This window comes from Austrofundulus limnaeus, unplaced genomic scaffold (genome assembly GCF_001266775.1).
Source record: "Austrofundulus limnaeus strain Quisiro unplaced genomic scaffold, Austrofundulus_limnaeus-1.0 Scaffold323, whole genome shotgun sequence".
Classification (NCBI taxonomy): domain Eukaryota; kingdom Metazoa; phylum Chordata; class Actinopteri; order Cyprinodontiformes; family Rivulidae; genus Austrofundulus; species Austrofundulus limnaeus.
Genome location: NW_013952725.1, coordinates 465548 through 476274, shown reverse-complemented (window position 1 = coordinate 476274; position 10727 = coordinate 465548). Strand labels below are relative to the sequence as shown.

The window sequence follows — 10727 nt, the reverse complement described above, 5'->3', positions numbered from 1 at the left end:
AATTGAGTTTTTTTTCTTATTTATAGTCTAAATTGAACACATTAAGCTTTGTCTTTTGAACAATTAATTTATTTCAATTCTTCTGCTTTTTGGTGAATTTTTGTTTCAATTCCTAAAATGTAAATCTTAGTTAGATCCATTTTATTTATTTATAATTGGGTATTTCTCAGGATGGTTTGTGTTTGTGGGAACAGAAACATTTTTTCTTCACGCTGCACACAAGGTCTTTGGGGAGCCACTTGTCAAGTCATCCAGCGGAGGAGGAGTTCTGGTGTGTTGGGGCAACTCTGGAGTAATCAGAGTCATATCTGAACCCTGCCTCCTTCATTGGGTCTCCCCCTCAGTGCAGTCAGAGCTGAGAAGGGAGGCAGTTTGTGTCTCATTCAGTGGATGTTCAGTGGTTTTTGAACAACTTTGAGTTGTCTGAAAACCAGCTGACTGACAGTTCAGGTTTTAAAGGAACCGTCATCATGTTGAAGAGCCAGATGTGGTCACTTCTTCTGATTCTCTATGCCAAGAACCTGGAGGCCTTCTTGGTTTCTCCAGGACCAGATCCAACAACAGTGACACCTACAGAGAATGCCACCACAGCCAGTGGTGTAGCAATGGGGAAAGTGCAGGAAGATGACAACTTAACCAAGGTTGGTGAGGAAATTATCAACGTGGCCACGGAAATCCGTGAGATTGTGGAGGATTGGAGTGCGATCATGACTGCCTCGACCACTAACGAAGGCTTGAGTCAGAAGATGGAGACAGTTAAATCAAACATAAACCTAGAGGGCTCCTTGGATTCCCAAGAACCAGATTCCGCAACAGAAACACTCACAGAAACTGCTCCTACAGCCGCTGGTGTAACGATGGTGACTGTGAAGAAGGATGGCAACAAAACTAAGGTCAGTGAGGAAATTATCAATGTGTCCATGGAAATCCACAAGTTTGTTGAAGATTGGAGCCCAACCACGACCTCCTGGACCACTAATGAAGGCTCAACTCAGAAGGTGGACACTGCTAAACCAAACATGGACCTGGAAGTCTCCTTAGTTCCCCAAGAACCAGATTCCACAACAGTGACACATAAAGAGGATACTCCTTCAGCTGGTGGTGTAACAATGGAGACTGTGCTAGAGGATGACAACAGAACTAAGATTGGTGAAACAAATATCACTGTGGCCACAGGAATATATAACTTTATGACGGATGAGAGCACAACTACGACCACTTGGACCACTAACGAAGGTTTGACTCAGATAGTGGAGACTGCTAAACCAAACATGAACCTAGAGGACTCCCTGGTTTCCCAAGAACTAGATCTAATAACAGTGACACCTACAGAAAATGGCGCTACAAACACTGGTGTAACGATGGAGACGGTTATGGAGGATGACAACAGAACCAAGGTCGGTGAGAAAAATATTAGTGTAGCCACAGAAATCCATAAGAATATGAAGGATTGGCAGACAACCACGACCTCCTGGACCACTAACAAAAGCTTGACTCAGAAGGTGGAGACCGCTAAACCAAACATGAACCTGGAGGCCTCCCTGGTTTCCCAAGAGCCAGATGCAATAACAGTGACACCCACAGAAACTGCAGCTACAAACAATGATGTAATGATGGAGATGGTTGTGGAGGATGACAACAGAACTAAGGTCGGTGAGAAAATCATCAATGTGGCCACAGAAATCCATAAGGATTTGGTGGACTGGAACTCAGCCACAACTGCCTGGACCCGTAACGAAGGGTTGCTTCAGAAGGTGAATGATGCTGAACAAAACATGAGCCTGGACGCCTCCTTGGTTTCCCTAAAACCAGATCCCACTACAGTTAGACCCACAGAGATTGCCACTACACCTGGTGGTGTAACAATAGAGACAGTGAAGGTGGACAACAGAACTAAGGTCACTAAGGACATTATGAATGTGTCCACGGAATTCCGTAAATTTGTGGAGGATCAGAGTACATCCATGACTGCCTGGACCACCAATGAAGGCTTGAGTCAGAAGGTGGAGACCACTAAACCAAACACCATGGATCAAACAGGCAGGTTGGGAGGGGAGAGGGTGGATCCGGGGTCTGAGATCAGGGAAGGGAATTGGTCAAGGTCTGATTTAAACATTTCCGTAAATAATGGGACTACAGCATCACCTTGTCTCCCCGTCCCATCTGATTGGCCCATTTGCAAGCAGTTGAGGTTTTTTACACTGCCCAACGTTTTCAACCATACATCCGTGGAGGAGGTGGGGGCCGCCCTAAAGGAGTGGGCAAGGCTTGTGAGGGCAGGTTGTCACCACAGCACGGAGTGGTTCCTTTGCCTCCTGCTGGCACCCAGGTGCACTTCGCCTTCTGTGCCCGTTCAGTTTCCCTGCCGCAGCTTTTGCTTTGTCCTGCAGGACAGCTGCTGGGCATCCCTGGAAAATGGGCGCCTCCCAGTAGAGTGCCACCTCCTACCTGAACAAATGCAGGAGCCTGAACATCCTGCGTGTGCATCAGTTAGTAACAGGAAAGGTAACCCTGGTGGATTGAAATGTATCCTGTGCATTGATACATTTCAAATCCAATCACATTTTTTCTTTTTTTTTCTTGCCTGTTTGTTGTCTTCAAAGCACATTGTTGCTGCTTTTTGTGTCTTTGTCAAGCATGTTTTTTTGAAAGCTTAACAAGGTAATCTTGTACTCGTGCCTTTTTTTTTTTTTTTTTTTTTTTTTTTTTTTTACAAAAGGAAAGTATTAGTTTTGAGTTTTTGTGGCATTGCCCCCGCAAACATTTTTACAACTAAAATTTAAGACTGTTAACTATCATGGTTTAGAGGCTGGACACAAAATTTACAGTTCAACACTAAGTTTTTAAATCAGCATATCAGAAGCAGAGTTATTAAGGGGCTACGTTATTGGTAGTATTGGTTGGTTTGTTTGTTTGCCTGTGCACAAAGTTACTCAAAAAGTTATGAACAAATTTTCAGGACATGTTGAAGTTGTTCAGAAGTTACTAAAGTAATCTTTAGACAGACATCAACAAATGCTTAACTTCTGGGGTCAATCCAGTTTAAGATGGTCGCCACAGCTAACTGACTTTAACAAACACGAAAAAGGCTACAACTCAGGCAATTTTACAGATATCAAGCTAAAATTTGGTGTGGTGGTACACCTGAGACTCATTCTCAACACAAACTTGTGAGTGTAAATTAAGAAGGCAAAAGCAAAATCTGTTTTTAAAACCCAACCATTAAATATAGGATTCAACGGTTTTCTGGCTGTAGTTGGTACATTTTCTTCTGATTAACTTCTTTATCTTTTGCTTTGAGAGCTGCTTTTGCTTTAGTCATTGTAGTACCATGTAAATTTTAAGTAATAAAGGTTCCAACTTTTATTGTATATTTGCTAAGATAAACATTCTAACATTGGGACAAGTCTTTTTCCCATCCTCTTTTTTACTTCATCTGATTAGTTCTTTTGTGAATTTAGAGCCTATTGTTGAGCATAACTTTCATTATATTGTTGCAGCCAAGTAGAAAATATCAAGTTTTGACCTTTTGACTTGTGAGGGTCACATTCAAGAACCCTTAAAATTCACCAGAACTTGGAACATTTGCATGAACCGATGGTCCTGAGAGAAAACAAAATGTTTTTTGTAGCAAAGTTTAAACTTTCAACCCCAGAAGAAGTCACGACTCCATGCTGCTAAATTTATGAAGACAGTAAAAGACCAGAGAGATGGTCCTTCCTGTCGTAAGAGTTTATACTCTAGGGAGAAGCTTTAAAACCAAGGCTCTCCCCAAGGCTCTCCAAAGCTGTATTTAAATAAACACACAACCAAAACATTAGGGACAAATGTAACACAGACTACCTACAAAGAACCTTGAAGACTGCTGACACAGTTTCTGCTCACACAGGTCAGAAATACGCAGCTAAATACACATCCACATGAAGCCCAATGACCCGACAGACGCTGTGCTAAACCATCTTCTCTGCAGGAGCTACAACAACAAAACTGCATGTTGTCTCAGTCAGTTCAGATTTTACCAGCAGTTTGATAAATCAGCTCACAGAGAACATCACACATGGATTTTAGTTTACTACACACCAGTTTAGTTAATTTGCACCAAGAAAAATATTTCTACTTTGTACATGAGGTTTTTGTAATGAAGCAAGTTAAGTTAAAAGTCTAGCATTCCATGAAGGAACATGAATTACTCGTCACCATTTGTGCCAGGCTTTTAAACTATCAGTGCATATTAAAAAATCTGAATTAAAGCTGTTCTGGCCACATCTTTAAAAAATAGTTATTTGTAGGGAGATGTATCGTCAAGGTGTTATCGATACAACTTATCGGTATTGCTTATTGATCCGATATTTTAACCAGAACAAACCAAATATGCAAAGCTTTTATTTTAGGACAATATAGAACACAAAACATATCAAATTAACTTTAACATTTGCAACCCCAAATAAAAAATAAAGTTGCAGAAAACAAATACTGCTAACTTTTCTATATAAAAATATTTAGTAGGTACAACAGTGCAATTCTGAATTTTTTTTTAAATCTGATGTATTTGTGAAGACGACTACGTTATATTTCAAATACGATCTCCATCAGACTCCAGTGTGAATTCTCCACATCTCTTATGTGACCCACATGCACAGTAAAAGAGGTACTTGCTACTTTTTAGCATGTTGATTCTGAAATTGTTCCCTCAGAGCCGATTAAATAATAATCTGACATACTTGTTTAGTTCACTGTTTACCTGCCTCTGACAGGATGCTTCGGTGCAGCATTTTATCTTTGGAGCAAAATGAGGCGCTGGCAGTAAAGTATTGACGCAGTAACATTACCATCTATACCAGGGCTATTCAACTGAACTGATCCGGTGGCCACAATTAATGCAGACCAACGGCACAGGAGCCGAACATCCAGCAACAATTAAATAAATAAACCAAGTTTTACAAAGATCTGTTACCTTTGATTTAGCTTATTTTGCTGCATTTAATCATGATTACAAAATACAGAACCCTATGTAATAAAAGTAGTGATAATTAAACGACAACAAAAACAAAAAGAACACATTCTGCCTTCTATTTCACACAAATGTTATTTTGACATCTCTGACTTGCCAAAATTTTAAACAAACATTTTTTTCACTTTCATAGGTTTATCTTCAACTACTTGTAATTTTAACTGTCTTGGACATAGAAATGTTTTAACCAGCTTCTAGCCAAGACATGTCTATGTTAACTAAATGCATCCAAATGCAAATATAAATGCAAAACAATGCATCATGCACTGTGTCTACACTTGTCATGCCACTACTCTGGTACTGTTACTGACTGTTAAGGCTGGAGCTTATCGATCCAGACAAAATCAGTCACGTGGCACTGGTTCTAATAAAATACTGAATTTCGGCACCATGCCCAGTTATGCTCAATCTCAAACAACATTACAAGATACTGCACAGTATTAGTGCTCGAATTACACTATATTGCCAAAAGTATTGGCTCACCTGCCTCGACTCACATATGAGTTTAAGTGACATCCCATTCCTAATCCAGGGTTCAATATGACGTTGGTCCACCCTCTGCAGCTAGAACAGCTTCAATTCTTCTGGAAGGCTGTCCACAAAGTTTAGGAGTGTTTTGGGGGATTTTTGACCATTCTTCCAGAAGAGCATTTGTGAGGTCACATACTGATTTTGGACAGAAGGCCTGGCTCTCAGTTTCCCCTCTAATTCATCCCAAAGGTGTTCTATCAGGTTGAGATCAGGACTTTGGTGTGGATGAAGTTGACTGACCTGCACAGACTCTGCCATCCATGTCTTTATGGACCTTGCTTTGTGCACTGGTGCACAGTCGTTTGGATGGATGAGCAAATACTTGTAGCATTATAGTGTATGTGTTGGGGCTGACTCTCACCTACTAAATTACCCTATTTTAGTTTTATCTGTAAAACTGCTTGAATTGTAGCTATTTTTGTGTTTATTAGCTGTGTTGGTCATCATACATTGGTTTAACTCCAAAGATTAACCAGTTGTAAGTGTACAAGTGATTATTTCCTGGAAGTTCCACTAAAATTAGTTCAGTGGTTAATGACAGTTTGCTGACAGACAGAATTGACTCTAAATAGTTAATGGTAACATTTTAAACTAAGATTTTGCAGTTTGAGACAGTTTAACACACACATTACAGGTAATTACATTCTTGTCCACTGTATAATGGCAGAGTGCAATTTTACAGAATGTGTTCAAAACACTTCAGATAAATGAAAAACATGTGATTTGTTGTGTTATTTTGTCTCTTGTGGGCTTCCTTAAAAGTTATCTTTTCTTATTTTAAAAATCATTTTATCATCATGTTATTTCTGTCTGCCTGTCCTCGTGCTCCATAGCTTTCTTATCAGTTGCTTATCAAATTCTGTCCAGATTGTTTCCAGAACCACAAAGGAGAAGTCAGTCGGGTCGTCAGTCGTGGGAGGGGTGATGGGGGATGCTGTATGTGGCATTTATGATCACTGCAGTGTGTGGGAAAAAAAACCGCTCCGCTCTGATTTAAAGACTGCATCGATTGTGTGCCGAGTTTAGGAAAGAGGCTAACAATGTCGAGCCTTCGAGCTGGACGGACAGGATGAGGTCAGAGGGCACCGCCAGCCGCCCACCCTCTAAAACCAGGACTGCTCAAATGTGTGGTAAATGGGCAGACAGAAGATGAGCAGAGACAGAAAGTGTGATGCCATCTGAGAAAGACCTTTATGTGAGTTGGGAATTACCCACTATGTAACTCAGAGCGATTTCTATAGAGTGAGGTCAGTTTTAACATTCATATTTGCCATTCTGGGCCCAATTTAACTGCTTTAAATGGTCATGTTTACAGTAAGAGCTAAGATTAGGTGACATCATTTCTAGAAAAATGCTTTGATCAGAGTCTAACTAGATTACAGCACTACAGCAGTTTCATATAATCAGTTTTTGTGGGGCTAGCAGCTTATAGTTGCCACTCCTTTTCATTTTCAAGCTTTTGTGTGTCTTTAGAGATGGTTGTACATGCAAACATTGCACTCTATTACTTTCCACATTCACAGTCAATCTGTCTCCGTTTAGCTCTGAATGTCCCCAAAAGGCGTACAATACTTTTTTTGCTCGTATATGTCTGGTACCATTTCACAAACCACTGGATTCTAGATGGCCACAGCATCAAACCAACAGTATGGCTGTAACTAAATCAATTTAACAGACCAAAAGCTTGATGTGATGGTAGAGATGGATACCCAACACAGACACAGTGGTTCCTTGACTTATGAGTTTAACTCATTCCATACAGAGCTCGTAACACAAACTACCCATGTCAAATCCATTTTCCCCATAGAAATGAATTCATATGGCAGTACTCCGTTCCAGTTCCTTCAAAAAATACAGATTTTTTTGTTGCATGTTTTAAATAAGAAAATGTACTACTTATAACAAGTATTGTATAGACATACAATGCAGTAGAATATACTGAACTGATAATAAATATCTGCAAGCACAACATTGATTGCTATCACTGCGAGCTAACACAACTAACGAGTGAGACATGGTATGCTGGGAGGATGTTGTGGCATCCGTTACGCCAACTAGCGGTGTCTGAACCTGGCTCATAACCCAAATTTTAGCTCGCAACTCAAAGCAAAAAACTGGCCAGAGACGACTCGTATTTCAAAATCTCTAGTTGGGTCACTCATAAATTAAGGTACCACTGTATTCTATAGGGGATGCGACTTAAAACTCAAAACAGCTAGAACTAGCTGAAAGGAAAGGTTGGTATGTTCCAGCTTTAGCTCCTGGTTATATATCTGCTGTTTATGGCACAAGCTAGCATCTTAGCTTTACCTAGCTTAAACATGGCTAAAACAAAAATCCTAAGATTAAATTTAGAGCCAAATAAATAGCAATACCAAATCTTTATTTCTGTAGCCATGATTTTCTTACCAGTAAATATGCTTAAAATGCTTTACAAGAAAACAAAACAGTATTCATTTGCTTTAAACTAAAAGCAACAATATATTCAATAATTACTTTCTGAAAGTTTCATGAAAATCTCTTCAGTGTTTGAGATATTTTGCTGACAGACAGCTGGAAAGGCAGCTGTTGATAGGGAGAACCTAAAGCTGAAGACTAACATAAATGTAGTGTCTGAAGAGTAAATGTTTAGCAAGTTGCTAATATTTTTGTCCTCTGCAAGAAGGTATACAACGAATTTAGCGTTTTTGAGGATCCTGGCTCAAAAAATGGGAATAAGAACTTCAGCACAGATGATTATTATGATAATTAACCTCTCGTTCTGTTCCAGGTCATATTTCTCTGATAGGAACAAAATTCTTCACAAATATATTTTATTGGTACAGGGTAAAAATGATAGACTGACTGAACTTATCTGTTAAATCAGCTTTAATTCACACTCATTGGTTAGCTTTTATAGACATGGATTAAGCATCTAGCTAGAGGTCAGGGGTCAAACAAGTGACATCACTAATGTTTATTTAATTGCAGAGAGATGGGTTTGTTTCTAGAACTTCAGCTGAGGGCAAAATGTGTGGATCTTTTGTTTTCTGTATGAATGGGAATACTTGGTTTCAGGTTATTTCAGGATAATGAATTCAGTGCAGTGTGTTATTATGTAGACAGGTTGTAGGAATAGATATGCACAATATATCAGCATTAGCATCGGTATCAGCCAATAGTGGTCTTTTTTTTAGAATATTGGTATCGGTTCAGTAAGTAAAACTGGGCCGATATTAACATCCAAAATTGATTTCCCACTTTTTAGCTTTGTGTTTCTGTTTTGGGAGGGGAGATGGTTGATCGATAGTGATATTGATGCTGCACAGCCAGGAATAACTAAAGTAGAGAGCCATGTCAGAGGTCTGGTTGTTTATTTACAGTATCGAAAAAAATATGTGTGTTTTTGCATATATCTATATAAATAAGTTTAGCCTGGTTAAAACCAGCCCCTTGTCCTTGACTTTGCTTCGTACGAGGGTCTGGACTCTCTTCTATAGAGAAGTGATTCTTGCTGGAGGCGTGGCCTCTGCTGAAGTTTAAAATGATTGGATCAGTTGGCTCCACTGTGAAGGAGGCTAAGCTAAGAAGCTAACCAGAAATTGCGTGCGCTGTAAACAACCCTACTGAGAGGAGAGAAGTACTGAGCCGAATGAGACGACTGTAAATGAGAGCTGCTGCTTTGTCAGACAAATTTAATTTTAATTTGGAAGCCTTATCAACACAGACTGGCTTCATTCACTTCCTCTACTGCCGTATGCTAAAATAACTAGCAGACACTGTGCAGAAAATCAACAAAGTTCAAAACTCCGCCTTCTGTTTGTTGATTGGCCCAGGTAAAATAAACTACAAGCAGACACTGTGCAGAAAATCAACGTTCTGTTCTCTGATTGACTCGGATGAAATGCTCCCGAAGAAATCCTTGTCTATGGGAGAAGTTCCAGACGGAGCAGTGAAGGGAAACTAGAATTGAGCGGAGCTGCATAGGAAGGCAAGGGCCAGGCTAAAATAATTTGTGTGTTTGTGTAATATCTGTAAATATCGGTTATCGGCCATAACAGCAATCGGATATCGATATCAGCTGAAATTTTCATATCAGTGCATTCCTATTTAGGATCTTTGTAAGGTCTTTTAATGATTATCCATGAAAGTACAAAGATTTCTTAATGTGTGCATTAATGGAGGATTTATCTGGAGATGTCAGATGTAACAAGTGAATTACAGTAATGTGAATTGTTGCTTCTTTAATTGTGGTCTAAACTTGAATTATTTTCTTTTTTTAAAGCCTAAATTGCCTAAAAGCCTATACTGATTATACAGATTGACCTCAAAGGCTGGTTATGTTCTTATTTAAAATAACACAATTCATTTCCCTGCTGATCTATGTCTTTTTGACGTTTCTCCTCCAGAGACAAAGCAGGCACTTTTAAACTTCCTGGAGGAATTCAAAGTTTCACCCTGACACTTTGACATGTTTTAACCAGCATTTTGTGTCGGCTCAGTCTTTAGGGGCTGCGTGCTTCATCCGTCTCCAACTCCCTCATGACTCACTTTCCCATGGTTATCTGACACTCACTTCCTTCCTCCCTCAGTTTGCCCCATCTGTCTGCTTGAGCTCCTCTTTCTTAGCTGGCAGCACCTTTTTCTGCTCCCAGTGAAACGGGCGTTGAGTTTCTCTTGAACGCCAACATGTGGATCTGACACAGCAGTAATCGTCTGAAACCAAATACACATGAAGTCAGTTGGTTTTGGCCAGCGTCTTTGGGGCTGTGTTCCTTCATGATGAAAGGTTAATTATTTTTTATTTTAAAAAGTGTTTTTGCAGAGGTATGAGCAGCATTATAGGTTATAGACCATGAAAACTTTTGACTCAACTTTCAGCCAAAGTAACACTTTTTGTTTGTCAGATTCTTGTTTTTGCTGCACATTTCTCAAGTTTAAAGTGTGCAGGGCCTAAAAAGATGCTTTAAATGAACCAATTAAGATTTAGCAGCATTTTAGCGGAAACAAAGAAACTTTACCAAGCATGTTTTTATAATCAATAGCATAATGAGAAAATACATGAAATAAATACTACATAAAAATGTAGAGTTCATTTAATTTAAAAATCAAAAACTAATAGGAAAATGTTCTTAAGCTTGTCAGTTTCTTTCTAAAATGACAAATTTAAAAAATTTTTTTTGAATAAGGGTTCTAATGCAGCTAC

General features: G+C 39.3%; 1 protein-coding gene across 3 annotated transcripts in view; it reads left to right on the top strand.

Annotated features, from left to right (window-relative positions):
* Window positions 1-337: 337 nt before the first annotated feature.
* LOC106527414 (collagen alpha-1(XVIII) chain) overlaps window positions 338-10727 on the top strand; it is a 79223-nt gene continuing 68833 nt past the window's right edge. For all 3 annotated transcript variants that reach the window (XM_014022290.1, XM_014022289.1, XM_014022288.1), the window contains exon 1: window positions 338-2040. In XM_014022290.1, coding sequence (XP_013877744.1) covers window positions 471-2040 — 1570 coding nt within the window. In that variant the 5' untranslated portion in view covers window positions 338-470. The remainder of the gene's footprint in view (window positions 2041-10727) is intronic.